General features: G+C 40.8%; 1 protein-coding gene across 14 annotated transcripts in view; it reads right to left on the bottom strand.

Moving 5' to 3' along the window:
* Positions 1–17,963, bottom strand: part of RALGAPA2 (Ral GTPase activating protein catalytic subunit alpha 2) — a 421,554-nt gene that overhangs the window by 214,237 nt on the left and 189,354 nt on the right. For all 14 annotated transcript variants that reach the window (XM_023549982.2, XM_023549976.2, XM_023549977.2 and 11 more), the window contains 3 exons: positions 4,211–4,404; positions 2,909–3,007; positions 2,525–2,680 (listed from right to left, as the gene is read on the bottom strand). In XM_023549982.2, coding sequence (XP_023405750.1) covers positions 2,525–2,680; positions 2,909–3,007; positions 4,211–4,404 — 449 coding nt within the window. The remainder of the gene's footprint in view (positions 1–2,524; positions 2,681–2,908; positions 3,008–4,210; positions 4,405–17,963) is intronic.

Genomic DNA, 17,963 nt, shown 5'->3' with positions numbered 1-17,963 from the left:
ATTAATTCAAAAAACACAAAATAATAAATACTGGAGAGGCTGCAGAGAGATTGGAACTCTTATATACTGCTGGTGGGAATGTAAAATGGTACAACCACTTTGGAAATCTATCTGGCGATATCTTAAACAGTTAGAAATAGAACTACCATACAACCCAGAAATCCCACTCCTCGGAATATACCCTAGAGATACAAGAGCCTTCACACAAACAGATATATGCACACCCCCCATGCTTATTGCAGCTCTGTTTACAATAGTAAAAAGCTGGAAGCAACCAAGGTGTCCATCAACGGATGAATGGGTAAATAAATTGTGGTATATTCATACAATGGAATACTACGCATCGATAAAGAACAGCGACGAAATCTGTGAAACATTTCAGAACATGGAGGAACCTGGAAGGCATTATGCTGAGCGAAATGAGTCAGAGGCAAAAGGACAAATATTGTATAAGACCAGTATTATAAGATCTTGAGAAATAGCATAAACTGAGAAGAACACATACTTTTGTGGTTACGATGGGGGGAGGGAGGGAGGGTGGGAGAGGGTTTTTTACTGATTAGTTAGCAGATCAGAACTACTTTAGGTGAAGGGAAGGACAATACTCAATACATGGAAGGTCAGCTCAACTGGACTGGACCAAAAGCAAAGAAGTTTCGGGGATAAACTGAATGCTTCAAAGGTCAGTGGAGCAAGGGCGGGGGTTTGGGGACCATGGTTTAAGGGGACTTCTAAGTCAATTGTCAAGATAATTCTATTATGAAAACATTCTGCATCCCACTTTGAAATGTGGCGTCTGGGGTCTTAAAATGCTAACAAGCAGCCATCTAAGATGCATCAATTGGTCTCAACCCACCTGGATCAAAGGAGAATGAAGAACAACAAGGTCACACGATAACTATGAGCCCAAGAGACAGAAAGGGCCACATGAACCAGAGACTTACATCATCCTGAGACCAGAAGAACTAGCTGGTGCCTGGCCATAACCGATGACTGCCCTGACAGGGAGCACAACAGAGAACCCCTGAGAGAGCAGCAGATCAGTGGGATGCAGACCTCAAATTCTCACAAAAAGACCATACTTAATGGTCTGACTGAGACTAGAGGAATCCCGGTGGTCATGGTCCCCAAACCTTCTGTTGGCACAGGACAGGAACCATTCCCGCAGACAACTCATCAGACATGGAAGGGACTGGACAGTGGGTAGGAGAGAGATGCTGATGAAGAGTGAGCTATTTGTATCAGGTGGACACTTGAGACTGTGTTGGCATCTCCTGTCTGAAGGGGGGATGGGAGGGTAGAGAGGGTTGGAAGCTGGCAAAATTTTCATGAAAGGAGAGACTGGAAGGGCTGACTCATTAGGGAGTAAGGTGTATATAAACTTATATGTGACAGACTGACTTGATTTGTAAACATTCGCTTGAAGCTCAATAAAAATTAAAAAAAAAAAAAAAATCAGGATCCTGGCATAATAAAATCTACTTAGAAAACATTCTGCATCCCACCTTGGAGAGTGGCCTCTGGGGTCTTAAACGCTAGCAAGCAGCCATCATCAATTGGTCTCAACCCACCTGGATCAATGGAGAATGAAGAACTCCAAGGACACAAGGTAATTTTACGAGCCCAAGAGAAAGAAAGGGCCACATAAACCAGAGACTATATCAGCCTGAAACCAGAAGAACTAGATGGTGCCCGGCCACAACCGATGATGACTGCCCTGACAGGGAAACACAACAGAGAACCCCTGAGGCAGCAGGAGAGCAGTGGGATGCAGACCCCAAATTCTTGAAAAAAGACCAGACTTAATGGTCTGACTGAGACTAGAAGGACTCCGGTGGTCACCGCCCCCAGACCTGCTGTTGGCCCAGGACAGGAACCATTCCCAAAGCCAACTCTTCAGACAGGGATTGGACTGGACAATGGGATGGAGAGGGATGATGGTGAGGAGTGAGCTTCTTGGATCAGGTGGACACTGGAGACTATGCTGGCATCTCCTGCCTGGAGGGGAGATGAGAGGGTGGAGGGGGTTAGAGGCTGGTGAAATGGACATGAAAAGAGAGAGTGGAGGGAGAGAGTGGGCTGTCTCATTAGCGGGGAGAGCAACTGGGAGTATGTAGCAAGGTGTATATAAGTTTTTGTGTGAGAGACTGACTTGATTTGTAAACTTTCACTTAAGGCACAATGAAAATTAAAAAAAAAAAGGCATGTCAGGATCCTCAATTTATGATTGGGGTCTTTCACAAAACATGCTAACTTTGCAGAGGTTATATCATATAGAACAGTACAGGTCATGGAATAAGATTCAAATTCAGGTACATGGAATGCACTCAGTGGGGACATGAAGCAGGGATGTCATAAAACCTGACTTAGATTTCTGAAAGACCATTCTGGTTCCTGTGTGTGAAAGAGGTGAAGATACTGACAATGTCAACATTTCTGATGTATTTTCATCAATCCTAACACCTGTAAGAAGTAAAAACCACTTTCCAACTGCTAGCCATCATTATACAGGAGTCACGGATACCTGATCCTTGCTGGTCAATCCAAGGTGCATCACCAGGTAGAAATGCACCAGGAAATCTGAGTTAGGCAGAACGTCCTGGCGTCTGGTCATCATGGCGCAGATCAGTCTGTAGGCTTGTAGTTTGCCTTCCTTGTATTCATTTGGCAACGTCGTAGCCTGCCAAGGAGATGACGTTTAAAGATTAAATCAACTCCAGATACAAAGCATTTCAACATTTCACTGACTTCATGGCTTTCCCTAAGAGTCATTTACAGTGGTGTGGGATGCAGTAGCTTCCAGCCTGTCTTCGAAACATGCAGTCTTAGGCAATTACATGCTTTTTAAAACTCAATTTCAGAAAGGAAGAGGAAATTTCAGTAAAGGAATAAAGACAAATCCACTTGCCTTAAATAGCCATGATGCAAAGATTCTGAGTGGTGGGATCAAGACTGGTGGAGACGGAGAAGACTGGTTATCTAGGCTAATCGCTAGATTATCCCGTATCTAATATAAAACAGGAGAGAGAGGTTTAGGGAAGGTAACACTCAGTTTATCTTAATGCTGTTTGAATACTGTCTTCCATAGCCCAATAGCTGCTCCCACTTAATTGTGGAAAAACCTACATATGATACTTACAAGTTTTTCTTTCATCATGAGATCTACTGTCCATTTAAATTGTGAGTCTGATTTACGGTACATTTTTAGATTTAAACACAAAACTAGGGCATTGTTTTTCCTTGAATGTTAATGCCTGGAGATGTCCTGAACTCTAACTAATAAGGAATGGTTTAACGAATTATACCGTACAAACATGAATCATGTTTTTGAAAAAAATTTAATGACATGGAAACATGTATGCTAGTAACAAAAACCAGAATGAAAACTATGTGCTCTAAGGTTTTCCTCTGTAAAGATGTGGTCATCCACAGAAATAAGACTATCTATTAACACTGCTTATGTCTGTGGAATGGGGATGTTAACATTTTTCCAAATTTTTACAATGAAACCAGTTGGTTTGGCTTTTGGTTTTATAAAGAGAATAATTAAAACTGCTTAATACTCTATTTTTTTTTACAGGGGCCCTGGTGGCACAGTGGTTAAGTGCCCCCACCTGCTAACCGAAAGGCTGGCAGTTGGAACCCACAAGCTGCTCCGCAGAAGAAAGACTCGGCAGTCCACTTCCATAAAGATTTAAAGCCTTGGAAACGTTATTGGGCAGTTCTATTCTGTCCGATAGCGTCACTGAGTCGGAATTTGACTTGACAGTAATGGGATTGATTTTGGTAAGGTAACATTCTACTCATGGGCGAGATGAAATAATTCTTTTGCATTTTTAACATGGCCACTATAAATGTAATTATTTATTCTTTGATAATCAAGTATAAAAACAAAAACTAAACTTATTGCCGTCAAGTCAATTCCAACTCATGGCAACCCTTGTGTTACACAGCAAAACTGCTCCACAGGGCTTTCCTGGCTGTAATTTTAATGGAACCAGATCACCAGGCCTTTCTCCCATGGTACTGCTAGATGGGTTTGAACTGCCAACCTTTAGGTTAGTAATCCAGCACAAATCATTTGCACCATCCAGGGACCTCTTTGCTTAAAGACCTAACATGTTTAGCAGTTAACTGCAACATAGTTTTTACATTAAATGATAAGTAAATTTTCCCATATTGGAATAAAACGTAAGGTAGCAGGATATACCTTTGCTAGTTTGTACCAGAGTTCATAGAGATAGCCAAAAACTTTGGCATGGATCTTCGGTGACTGGATGTTATTCACATCCCCAAGGATTCCCAAGACCCTCCGCCATAGTACAGCAGCAGAGTCTGGGTGCCAGCCAGTGAGGTTCCCCCCAGCAATGATGCTACAGTCATCTGCGAGGCATTCACTGCTATCTATGGAGAAAAATGTGTGTATTAGCCATGGAAACACAATCTTTATTTCATCAGCACAGCCTTTTTTCTTTAATACAAATTACTTATGTTAAAAATTCATGTATTCTACAAAGAAAACTACAAAACACTACTGCAACAAACCAAAAGAGACCTACATAAATAGAAAAGCATGCCATGTTCACGGAGAGGAAGGCTCAACATTGTGAAAATGTCAATTCTACCCAAAGTGATCTACAGATATAATACAATCCCAATATAAATACCAACAGCATTCTTCAATGAGATAGAAAAACTAATCACCAATTTTCTATAGAAAGGAAAAAGGCCCCGGATAAGCAAAGCATTATTGTAGGAGACCTCACACTAGCTGATCTCAGAACCTACTATACAGTCACTGTAGTCAAAACAGCCTGGTACTGGTACAACGACAGACATACAGACCAATGGAACAGAATTGGAACCCACATGTAAATCCACCCACCTATGCTCAGCTGATCTTTGACAAAGGACCAAAGTCCATTAAATGGTGAAAAGACAGTCTCTTTAACAAATGGTGTTGAAAAAACTGGATGTCCATAAGTAAAAAAAAAAACAAAACAGAACTCATACCTCATACCATACACAAAAACTAACTCAAAATGAATCAAAGACCTATATGTAAAACCTAAAACAATAAAGATCATGGAAGAAAAAATAGGGACAAGGGTAGGGGCCCTAATACATGGTATAAATAGAATACAAACCATGACCAACAACACATGAATACCAGCAGATAAACTCGGTAACTGGGAGCTCCTAAAAATTATAAACACTTCGGCTCATCGCAAGTCTTCAACAAAACAGTAAGAGAACCTATGGACTGGGGAAAACGTTTTGGCTACAACACATCCAACAAGAGCCTAATCTGTAAAATCTATAGAACACTTCAACACCTCAACAACAAAAAGACAACCCAATTAAAAAATGAGCAAAGGATATGAACAGACACTTTACCAAAAAAGACATTCAAATGGCTAACAGATACATGAAGAAATGCTCATGATCATTAGCCATTAGAGAAATACAACTTGAAACTACAATGAGATACCATCTCACCCTGACACCACTGTACCACTTTACCCTGACACTACTGGTACTAATAAAAAACAAAAAAAACAACAACAAAATAACAAATGTTGGAGAGGTTTCAGGGGAGACTGAAACTCTTATGCACTCGTGGTAATGTAAAATGGTACAACCACAGTGGAAAATGATATGGTGCCTCCTTAAAAAGCTAGAAATAGAAATATCATATGATTCAGCAATCCCACTCCTAGGAATATAACCCAGAGAAAAACTATCATATGCATAGACATATGTACACTCATGTTCACTACAGCATTATTCACAGTAGCAAAAAGATGAAACAAACTAAGTGCCTGTTATGGATTGAACCGTGTCCCCCCAGAATATCTGTAACTTAGCTGGGCCATGAGTCCCAGTATTGTGTGATTGCCCATGATTTTATGTGATTTTCCCATATGTTGTAAATCTTATCACTACGATGTAGCAAAATGGATTAGCGGCAATTACACTGATGAGGTCTACAAGATCAGGTAGCGTCTTAGGTCAATCTCTTTTGAGATACAAAAGAGAGAAGTGTGCAGAGAGACATGAGGACCTCATACCACCAGGAAAGCAGCATCAGGAGCAGAGCGCATCCTTTGGACCTGAGGTTCCTGCCCTGAGATGCTCCCGGACCAAAGGAAGACTGATGACAAAGACCTCCCTCCAGAGCAGACAGAGAGAAAGACTTCCCCTGGAACTAGCGCCTGAATTTGGACTTCTAGCCTACTTACTGGACTGTAAAAGAATAAATTTCTCTTTGTAAAGCCATCCACTTGTAGTATTTCTGTTATAGCAGCACAAGATGACTAAGACAGTGCCCATCAACAGATGAACTGATAAACAAATTATAGTATATACGCACAGTGGAATACTACGCGATAAAGGACAAAGGTGAATCCAAGAAACGTTCTACAACATGGATGAATCTGGAAGGCATTATGCTGAGTAAAATAAGTCAGTCAAAAAAGGACAAATACTGTATGAGACCACTATTATAAAACTCAAGATAAGGGTTACACACAGTAAGAAACAATCTTTGATTGTTATGAGAGAGGGGAAGGGTGGGGAAGTCACTAACTAACTAGTAGACAAATGCTAACTTTGGTGAGGGGAAAGGCAACATACAATATAGGGGAAGTCAGCACAACTTGACCAAGGCAAAGTTACAGAAGCTTCCTAGACATATCCAAACACCTTGAGGGACCGAGTTACTGGGGCTAAGGGCTGGGGACTATGGTTTTGGGGGACATCTAGGCCAACTACCATAACATAGTTCATAAAGAAGATGTTCTACATCCTACTTCGGTGAGCAGCATCTGGGGTCTGAAAAGCTCAGGAGCGGCCATCTAAAATACATCTATTGGTTCCACCACATTTGGAGCAAAGGAGAATGAAAAACAGCAAAGATGTAAGGAAAACTGTAGTCCAAAGGACTAATGGACCACAAGCCTGAACCCTGAATAACTAGATGGTGCCCAGCTACCACCACAGATCGCTCTGACAGGGATAACAATAGAGGCTTCCAGGCAGAGCAGGAGAAAAATGTAGAACAAAATTCAAATTCACAAAAAAGGCCAGACTTACTAGTGTGACAGACACTAGAGAAACCCCCAACACTATGGCCTCCAGATACCCCGTTAACTCAGAAGTAAAGCTACTCCTGAAGTTCACCTTTCAGCCAGAGATTAGATAAGCCTAGAAAACAATTATACACATGAAGAACCTGCTTCTTAGTTCAAACAAGCATATGAGACCAAATGGGCAATACCTGCCTAAAAGCAAAGATAAGAGGGCAGGAAGGGGCAGGCAATCCAGAAGAATGGACATGGGCAACCTGGGGTGGAAAGGGAAAGGGGGCACAGGGCTGATACATATTTCAGGGATGGCAACCAATGTCACAAAACAATTTGTGCATAAATTTTTGAATGAGAAACTAATTTGCATTGTAAACTTTCACCTAAAGCACAATAATTTTTTTTAAAAAATCATTTAAAAAATTCATGTATTCAGAGTAAAAAAATTAAAATGTGAAATGGGTGAAAACTTAAAAGGATAGAAAAGCAAGATCAATGAAGAAAGGTCAAATGATCTTGACTCTTCAACTAAAATGGCAACAACCTAGAGATGACACAATAGTTCCTGGAGACCCTGTGAAGGGTTTTACAAATCAGAAACAGGGAAGAGGGAAATCCTTGAACAAGGTGGGTGGGGGACAGTGTCATGAAAAACAGGTCATCAGGGAAGGTCATCATGGCTGGAGTCACATTTGTGGATGTTGTAAAATGAAACCAAACCCGTTGACAATTCCAACTCATAGCAACCCTACAGGACAAAGTACAACTGCCCCAGGTGGTTTCCAAGGCTGTAATCTTTACAGGAGTAGATCACTACATCTTTCTCCCAAGGAGCAGCTAAAGGGATTCAAACCACCAACCAAAAGGTTGGCAGCCAAGTGCTTAAAAACTGCACCACTAACAATCTTTTTGTTGTTGTAAAGTCAGGTTATTTTTTTGTTAGCTGTCATCGCATGGACTCTGACTCATGGTGATCCCATGTACAACAGAAAGAAGCTGCCTGGTTCTGCATCATCCTCACAGTGTTCAAGTCCATCTTGTTCAAGTCATCTTATGACCACATGAGTGCCAATCTATCTCACCGAATGTCTCCCTCACCCTCGTTGTTCCTCTGCTTCACCAAACATGATATCTTCTTCTAGCAACTGATCCCTCCTGATGACATGTCCAAAGCAAGCAAGTCTCACAAAGTTCTTTTGTGATCCATAAGGTTTTCACAGGCTAACTTTTGGAAGTAGACTGCCAGGGCTTTCTTCCTAGTCTGTCTTAGTCTGGAAGCTCTCCTGAAACCTGTCCACCACAGGTGACCCAGCTGGTATTTAAAATACCAGTGGCATAGCTTCCAGTATTACAGTAACATGCAAGCCACCACCACGGTATGACAAACTGACAGACAAGTGGTGGTAAAGCAGGTTTACCCAAAAACCAAACTCGTTGCCATCGAGTCGATTCCAACTCATAGATAACCTATAGGACAGAGTGGAACTGCCCCATAGGGTTTCCAAGGAGCGGCTGGTGGATCCAAACTGCTGACCTTTTGGTTGGCAGCCACAGCTCTCTTAACCACTGCATCACCAGGCTTTACTGGGGTGTAATTTGCACAAAATAAATTTTCATTCCCCCCCGCAAAATTTTTTTTTTTAAGAAAGGTATACTGCTATGTAATTGCCACCATAATTGAGATATGGAAAGTTTCATCACTCCCAAAAAATGTCCTTCGTGGTCAATCTCGTCGCCCTATTCCAGCCCCTGGCAAACACTGCTTTTTTCTGTCCCTACGGTTTTGCCTTTTCCAGAATGACATATAAACAGAATCCTACAGTATGCAGCCCTTTCTATCTGGCTTCTTTCACTTAGCATCACATACTTGAGATGCATCCATATTGCGTGTGTCCGTAGTCTCTTTCTTTTATTGCTGACTAATACTCTGTTTTATGGATGTACCAATTTGTTTTTCCATTCGTCTCTTGAAAGAAATTTGGATTGCTTCCTGTTTTGGCAATTATAAATAAAGCTGCTCTAAACGTGCATGTACAGGTTTTTGTGAGAACTTTTGTTAACATCTCTCTTTGGTAACTACCAAAAAGTGGGATTCCTTGGTTATATCACATATGTATGTTTAACTTTTTAAGAAACCGTCGAACTGTTTTCCAAATAGGCTGTTCCAGTTTGCATTCCCACCAGCAAAATAAAAAATTCTATTTGTTCTGCCTCCTCACCAGGACTTGGTACTGTCAGTTTTAAAAATTTTAACCATTCTATGGTTTTTTATGGTTGGGAAACTCAATATAGCTCAGATGTGTCTACTACCCAAAGTAATCTATAGATTTGACGCAATCCCAACCGAAATTTCAATAATCTTCTTTACAGAAACCGAAAAACCAATTCTCAATTTTATATGGAAAGGCAAGAGGCCCCAAGTAGCCAAAGGAATTTTGAAGAAGAAGAACAAGGTGGGAGGACTCACACTTCCTGATTTTAAAATTATAATGATCAAAACAGTCTGGTACTGGTATAACAACAGACGCATAGAATAATGGACTAGAATTGAAAGTCCATAAATAAACCCATACATGTATGGTCAGCTGATTTTTGATAAGGGTGCTAAGTCCATTCAAAGGGGAAGGGAGAGTCTCTTTAATGGGGAAGGGAGAGTCTCTTTAATAACTGTTGCTGAGAAAAACTGGATTTCCACATGCCGAAGAATGAATCAGGATCCATGCCTCACACCATACACAAAAACCAATTAAAAATGGATCAAGGACCTAAACGTGAATATTAAAATCATAAAATTCTTAGGAAAAAAAAGATGTGGCTGTGGGGCCTAGCTTTTAACAACAACAACAACAAAAAATAAACCCCCTTCTCCCCCCATTGCCTTTGAGTCGATTCCAATTCATAGTGACCCTATAGGACAGAGTAGAACTGCCCCATAGGGTTTCCAAGGCTGTAAATCTTCACGGAAGCAGACTGTCACATTTTCTCCTGCGGAGTGGCTGGTGGATTCAAACCGCCGACCTTTCTGTTAGCAGCTAAGTGTTTTAACCACGGCAATACCAGCACTCCAGGTTTTAACAATGGGTTATCAAATATTATAACAAAAGTACTAGCAACAAAAGACAAAAATGAATAAATGGGACTTTATAAAAAAATTAAGTACTTTTGTTTATCAAAGGACTTTATCAAAAAACTGAAGAGAAAACATACAGACTGAGAGAAAATTTGGGAACCATATAGCCAACAAGGGTCTAATATCCAAATACACATATAAAACCTCCATAACTTAACAAAAAGACAAACAACCCAATCAAAAAATGTTCAAAGGACTTGAACAGAAATTTCACCAAAGAGGATACTCAAATGGCCAACAGCATCTGAAAAAAATGCTCAACGTTATTAATAACCAAAAAAACCTACTGCCATCAAGTTGATTCCGACTATAGTGATCCTATAAGACAGAGTAGAACTGCCCCATAGGGTTTCCAAAGCTGTAAATCTTTATGGAAGCAGACTGTCACATCTTTCTTCCTCGGAGCCGCTAGGGCGTTTGAATGGCCAACCGTTCAGTTACCAGCTGAGTGCTTAACCACTGCGCCACCAGGGCACCTTCATTAAACATTCGAAAGGTGCAAATCAAAACCACAATGAGGTATCACTTCACTCCAAGATGGCTAAGATTAAAAAAAATAATAACAATAACAAATGTTGGCGAGGATGTAGAGAAAGTGAAACGCTTATCCATTACTGGTGAGGATGCAAAATGGAAGAGCCTCTGTGGAAAACCGTTTGGCAGTTCCTCCAGAAGTTAAACATATAAATATCATATGACCCAGGAATACCACTTCTAGGTATACACCCAAGAGATGTGGAAGGAGCAGCTCGCGAACAGACACATGTACACCAGTGGTCACTGCTGCTCTATTTGCAAGAGCCAAAAGGTGTAAACAACCTAAATGCCCATTGGTAGAGAAATGAATAAACAAAATGTGGTACATACATACAACGAAATACCATTCAGCTGCTAAAAGGAATGAAGGGCTGATTCATGCTACAATGCTGATGAACCTCAAAAACCGTATGCTCAGTGAAATAATCCAAAAGGACAAACACTGTATGAGCTCACTTATCAGAAATAACAAGGACAGGTAAACGTATAGAGACCAAACTTTATTCGTGGTTACCAAGGGCAGGAAGGATGGGGAAAGGGAGAGCCACTGCTTAGGAGGCAGCGAGTATTTGCTCATGGCGAAGGGAAATTTAGTGATGATTATGGGTCGGAGCACGTGATTAACGGATATCACTCAATGGTACACCTGAAAAACGCTCAACTGGCATTTGTTGTGTTACACATTTTTTTTTTTTTTTACAACAATAAAACTTCTTTACGCATTACTATAGGTATGGGAAGTCCCTGGGTGGCACAAATGGTCAAACGGTCGACTACTTGCCAAAAGGCTGGTGGTTCCGGCGCCTCAGAAGACAGGCCTGGTGATCTGTTTCTGAGACATCACACTCCTGAAAATCCTCCAGAGCAGTTCTACTCCGCACACACGGGTCGCATGAGTTGGAACTGACCTGACGGCAATTAACACCAACAACTGACACGGAGTGGCATCTCGTGAGGTTTTCAGTTGCATTTCTCTAACGACTAATGATGTGAAGCACACGATAACACGTGAATCAAGCCTGAAGGTGGTGAGGAAATGGGATAGGCAGTCATGAACATAGTGGGAGTGGCAATCGGGGGGAGAACTAGTGCTAAGGCTCTCGGAGGGAGTGTGCTAGCAAGTTAGCACATCTTTTTACATATGTTCAATCATGAAATAGGAGGGATCAGTTCCTGGAGAAGGACGTCATGCTTGGTAAAGTAGTGGGTCAGCCAAAGAGAGGAAGACCCTCCCTGCGATGGACTGACACGGTGGCCACAACAACAGGCTCAAGCACAACAGCGATCATGAGGACAGATCAGGACCAGGCAACGTTCCGTCCTATTGTACGCAGGGTCGCTATGAGTCGGGACTGACTTCATGGCACCTAACAACAATCATGAAATATAAAGTTTCACTCACAGAAACAAATGGCAAATGAAGGATTTAATGATCTATATGTATTAATTATATATTATTGATACTACAACTAAAAATTTACAGAATTTTGTTCTTTGATTGCTGGTTGGTTTAACACAGCCAAAGGCTGGGAAAGACTAGGTTGATTAAATTTCCAGCTTCCTAAAATCACAAGCATTTGGATAATTAACAAAAACGTAAAAGTAGTAAAAACACACAGGCAGCACTTACAGCACTAGGTCCCAGCAAAGAAAAAATATTTTATAGTACACACGTAATAATCAACAATGGTGAACACACGTTATTTTCTCACTTTCATCCTGTTGACACCCTTGCAGCATTTAACACGTCTTCCTCCTCATGCCCTTTTCTCACAAGCCTGCCTCCCTGTTTCCATGACCAAGCACATCCTCCAATGCTCCGGCAGCTCAGCTTGTCACTGAGCTGGTTTCCACACAGCAACCCGAGCCTTACACAAAATTCGCTTAGCGTCCTCCTGTGTCATAGCTGCAGCCACCGTGTAGTCTACCCCTCGCCTCTCCACCACCATTGTTCTTGTGGAGGTCACCCATGACCTCCACGTTGCTTAATCCAGTGGTCAATTTTCAGTCCTTGGCAGCACTGGATTCAAGTTATCATTCCTCTTCTCTGAAATGCCTTCTTTATGTGACCCCCAGGGTACAACATTTATCAGGTTGTCCTCCTTTGCTAATTCCTGTTCCTCTTCATCTCACTCATTCGGAAAAATCGAAGGGCCCAGACTCGGGATTTGAACCTCTTCTCTTCTCTACCCACACTCACTTCCTTCTCCACCTCATACAGACTTAGAATTGAAATACCATCCATGTAGTCATATCTCCACATGCACATCTCTGCTCTGGATTTTTTTACTCAATTCTAGACTAATTTTTCCAACCACCCACTTGACAGCTCTCCCTGGATATTTATGAGCCTTGAACTGAACTCTCCTTCTCTTGCCAAACCCGCCCCTCTCATAGTAACCCATTATAGTAAATGACAATTCATCCTGCCAATTCCTCAGATCAAAAACCCTGGAGTAATCCTTGACTCCTCTTTTTTGCAAATCCAATAAACCCTGTCTACTCTTTACGCGAGCATAACCAGAATCTGATCACATCTTGACACATCTACTGCCATCCAAGGCAACATCTGCTCCAGATCGGACTGTTGTGAAGTCCTCCTGACTGGTCCTTCTTCTTCCATCTTCGTCCACAGTCTGTTCTCAATACAGCAGATATCGCGATCCTTTTCAAATGTATCTCTGTTTCTTCTTTGTTCAAACTTTCCAGTGGTTTTCCATCTCGGAGTAAAATCCAAATTCTACACAGTCTCCACTCCACACAATTTGGGCCCCTTGTCAGCCACACCCCGGTCCACTTCTCACTTCCCCTCTAACTACTTTCTCTTCCCTCACTTTCAGCTGTAATGGCCTTCTTGATTTTCCTCCAGCATACTTTTTGTGCTTCAATTTTCTAAACGCCTCTTATATATTTGCATTCTTTTCCAGTCCTTATTCGTGAACACCTGAAATGGTATACAAGGCCTATGCAGGGGAGAGGATAGGGAGGGTTCTGTGGAGCAGTAAATATTTCCAGTTTCTATTACTCCCAAAAGCCTTAGGTGGATTCCCAAAAGCCTTCACTGGATTAACTGTCCTACAAAACTGATTTCATCCTAACATGTAAGAAATTTTAGGAAGACATAGTCCCAAGTGGTCACCCAGGCTGAGAGAGGCCAGAATGACAAAATGACACACATCACTTCTGTCTGTTCCTTTCTTTCAGTGAAGCACATCTTCCAGGACCTGCCTGAGAAGTGGGCTTTGTCCTCAAATGCCTAAAGTGCTTGTTCCCTATTTGTAATCCACAGTTTGGCAGAGCAGGTTGAAAATGTTTTTCTTTAGTTTCAAAAGGATTGCCCCAATTTCCTCTATCTTCCTTTATAATTTTAAAGTTCACAGCCTTCTAATACATGAACTTTTATGAAAAATTATTAACCTCTTTGGGACACTTTAGTGTCTTCTTTTTGCACCTAGTGTTCTGAAATCTCACAATGTACTGTGGTATTTCCTATTTTACCAAGAGTTCTGAACTCTCACAATGTGCCTTGGTATTCTCTATTTTCAGCCATTGTGGTCTGGTATTTGCTAGGCTCTTTCAACTACAATATTCATGTTCTGGGAAATTTTACTTATTTCATTGATGATTTCATCATTTCTATTTTTCTCTTAACTCTCAGTTTCTAATTTAACGTTCAACCTCTCACACTAGTCTCCTTGTCTTATCTTTCACTCCTATTTCCCTTTTTCCTACCTTCTGGGAGAAGCATCCAATTTTTTTTTCCAACCTTCTATTGGCTTTATTTCTCCTGTTATATTTTTAATAGCAAATGCTTTTTCTTATTGTCTCAGTCCATTCTTATAATTGCTGGTCTTTTTTTCATGGATACATATATTCTTATGTCTCTGAAGATATTAGTAACTTTTAAAATTTTTAGTTCTTCTTTCACGAGGTACCTCCTCTCATATTCTTGTATTTTTCTCATTTTTCATGTTAGGCATCTTCTTCAAATGGCTGGAGAAATTGGCTAGCTGCCCATATTTAAGAGTGGCCCACAAATGAGCGGAATGGAACGATGGGCACATGCGGCCTTTGGTCAGTTTCATTACGTTCTTGGAGAATCTCAGACATAAGTATCTTTACATTGTTTTTCTAGAACTCAAATGCCAAGGACTCTCCCAACTTTCTGCTCATAAAGTATGTAAACTCTTACTTACTCCCTGTGTTTTTTTAGACAGTATTTCTGCGCTCAGCTTTGCTCTGGTGAACTCAGCCCAGAAACTCCCTGTTTAACTGCCTCCATCTTCTAGGGTGAAGAAGTGGCTCATGTGCAGCGGAACTTTAACTACCACATTTTTACACAAATAACACATGTGCTATTTGTTTTCTGACAACAAAGCAACCTTCTCACCCATTATTTTCCTAAGTGTGCGCTACTCACATTATATGGGTGTGCTTGTTATTTATATTGGCAAATTATTTGCCAGGGAAAATATGGTACTTGTTAAATACTTGCAAACACTCTTCTTGTTACTAGCCCAACCATCACCTCCCACTATTTTAATCAGGTTACTTCTTTCTTTTCCCTGCTCCTGACGTAGGATTCAGTGTTCTCTGGTCTGCTAATTTATCACATCTCCTGCTTTGCTACTTTTAAAAATTGGTTATTACCTTTTCTCCTGCTATTTTTGTCCTTGTGGGTTTATATCTGATTTAATATAAATCCCTCTAATGTGGCTTAGATGCGGTTTGGGGAACATGTGGGGCTATTTCTATTTGCTCAATCTATTATGTTGAACTAGGTATGTATTAAGAGGATTTTTTAGATACCTTTGTCACTTATTTCTTTAGCTTATTTTTTAAAGTCGTGTATTTTATTTTCTAACTTTACCATTTTTATGTTTAGTTTTAATGCACTTCTTTGAATTTTTTAAATTTTTATTCTGCTTTAAGTGAAAGTTTACAAATCAAGTCAGTCTCTCATACAAAAATTTATATACACCTTGCTATATACTCTTACTTGCTCTCCCCCTAATGAGACAGCACATTCCTTCTTTCCATTCTCTTTTTGTGTCCATTCAGCCAGCCTCTGATCCCCTCTGCCCTCTCATCTCCCATCCAGATAGGAGCTGCACACAGTCTCATCTGTCTGCTTTATCAAAGAAGCTCACTCCATACCAGTATGATTTTCTACCCCATAGTCCAGTCCAATTCCTGTCTGAAGAGTTGGCTTTGGGAATGGTTCCTGTCTCGGGCTGACAGAATGTCTGGGGACCATGACCTCCAGAGTCCTTCTAGTCTCAGTAAGACCATTAAGTGGTCTTTTGACAAGAATTTGAGGTCTACATCCCACTGCTCTCCTGCTCCCTCAGGGGTTCTCTGTTGTGTTCCCTGTCAGGGCAGTCATCAGTTGTAGTTGGGCACCATCTAGATCTTCTGATCTCAGGCTGATGTAGTCACTGGTTTATGTGGCCCTTTCTGTCTATTTCCGTCTCTTGGGCTCATAATTACCTTGTGTCTTTGGTATTCTTCATTCTCCTTTGCTCCAGTTGGGTTGAGACCAACTGATGCATCTTAGATGGCCGCTTGCTAGCATTTAAGACCCCAGACACCACTCTCCAAAGTGGGATACAGAATGTTTCCTTAATAGATTTTATTATGCCAATTGACCTAGATGCCCCCTGAAACCATGGTCCCCAAACTCCCGCCCCTGCTATGCTGGCCTTCGAAGCATTCAGTTTTATTCAGGAAACTTCTCTGCTTTTCGTTTAGTCCAGTTGTGCTGACCTCTCCTGTATTGTGTGTTGTCTCTCCCTTCACCTAAAATAGTTCTTGTCTATTAATTAGTGAATATCCCTCTCCCTCCCTCCTTCCCTACTCTCCTAACCATCAAAGAATATTTCCTTCTCTGTTTAAACTATTTCTCGAGTTCTTATAATATTGGTCTCATACAATATTTTTCCTTTTCCAACTGACTAACTTCACTCAGCATGATGCCTTCCAGGTTCCTCCATGTTACAAAATGTTTCACGGGTTCATCATTGTTCTTTATCGATGCGTAGTATTCCATTGTGTGAATATACCATAATTTATTTATCCATTCATCCACTGATGGGCACCTTAGTTGCTTCCATCTTTTTGCTATTGTAAACAGTGCTGCAACGAACATGGGTGTGCATATATCTGTTCGTGTGATGGCTCTTACTTCTCTGGGGTATATTCCAAGGATTGGGATTGCTGGATCGTACGGTAGTTCTATTTCTAGCTTTTAAGGAAGCCCCAAATGGATTTCCAAAGTGGTTGTACCATTTCACATTCCCACCAGCAGTGTATAAGTGTTCCAATCTCTCCATAACCTCTCCAACATTTATTATTTTTTGTTTTTTGAATTAATACCAGCCTTGCTGGGGTGAGATGGAATCTCATTGTAGTTTTGATTTGCATTTCTCTAATGGCTAATGATTGTGAGCATTCCCTCATGTATCTGTTAGCCACCTGAATGTCTTCTTTAGTGAAGTGCCTGTTCACATTCTTTGCCCATTTTTTAACTGGACTGTCTTTTTGTACTTGAGTTTTTGCAGTATCATGTAGACTTTAGAGATCAGGTGCTGAACGGAAATGTCATAGCTAAAAACTTATTCCCAGTCTGTAGGTAATCTTCTTACTCTTTTGATGAAGTCTTTGGATAAGCACAGGTGTTTGATTTTTAGGAGCTCCCAGTTATCTAGTTTCTCTTCTGGTGTTTGTGCACTGTTAGCAATGTTTTATATACTGTTTATGCCATGTATTAGGGCTCCTAGTGCTGTCCCTATTTTTTCTTCCATGATCTTTATCATTTTAAATTTTGTATTTAGGTCTTTGATCCATTTTGAGTTAGTTTTTGTGCATGGTGTGAGGTATGGGTCTTGTTTCATTTTTTTGCAGATGGATATCCAGTTATGCCAGCACTGTTTGTTAAAAAGACTGTCTTTTCCCCATTTAACTGACTTTGGGCCTTTGTCAAATATCTGCTGCTCATATGTGGATGGGTTCATGTCTGGATTCTCAATTCTGCTCCATTGGTCTATGTGCCTGTTGTTGTACCAGTACCAGTCTGTTTTGACTATTACGGTGGTATAACAGGTTCTAAAATCAGGCAGAATGAGGTCTCCCACTTTGTTCTTTTTCAGTAATGCTTTACTTATCTGGGGCCTCTGTCCCTTCCATATGAAGTTGGTGATTTGTTTTTCCAT

Source organism: Loxodonta africana, chromosome 24 (assembly GCF_030014295.1).
Source record: "Loxodonta africana isolate mLoxAfr1 chromosome 24, mLoxAfr1.hap2, whole genome shotgun sequence".
Taxonomy (NCBI): domain Eukaryota; kingdom Metazoa; phylum Chordata; class Mammalia; order Proboscidea; family Elephantidae; genus Loxodonta; species Loxodonta africana.
Note: the sequence above shows the minus strand (reverse complement) of the source record. Positions and strands in the feature narration are given on the sequence as shown.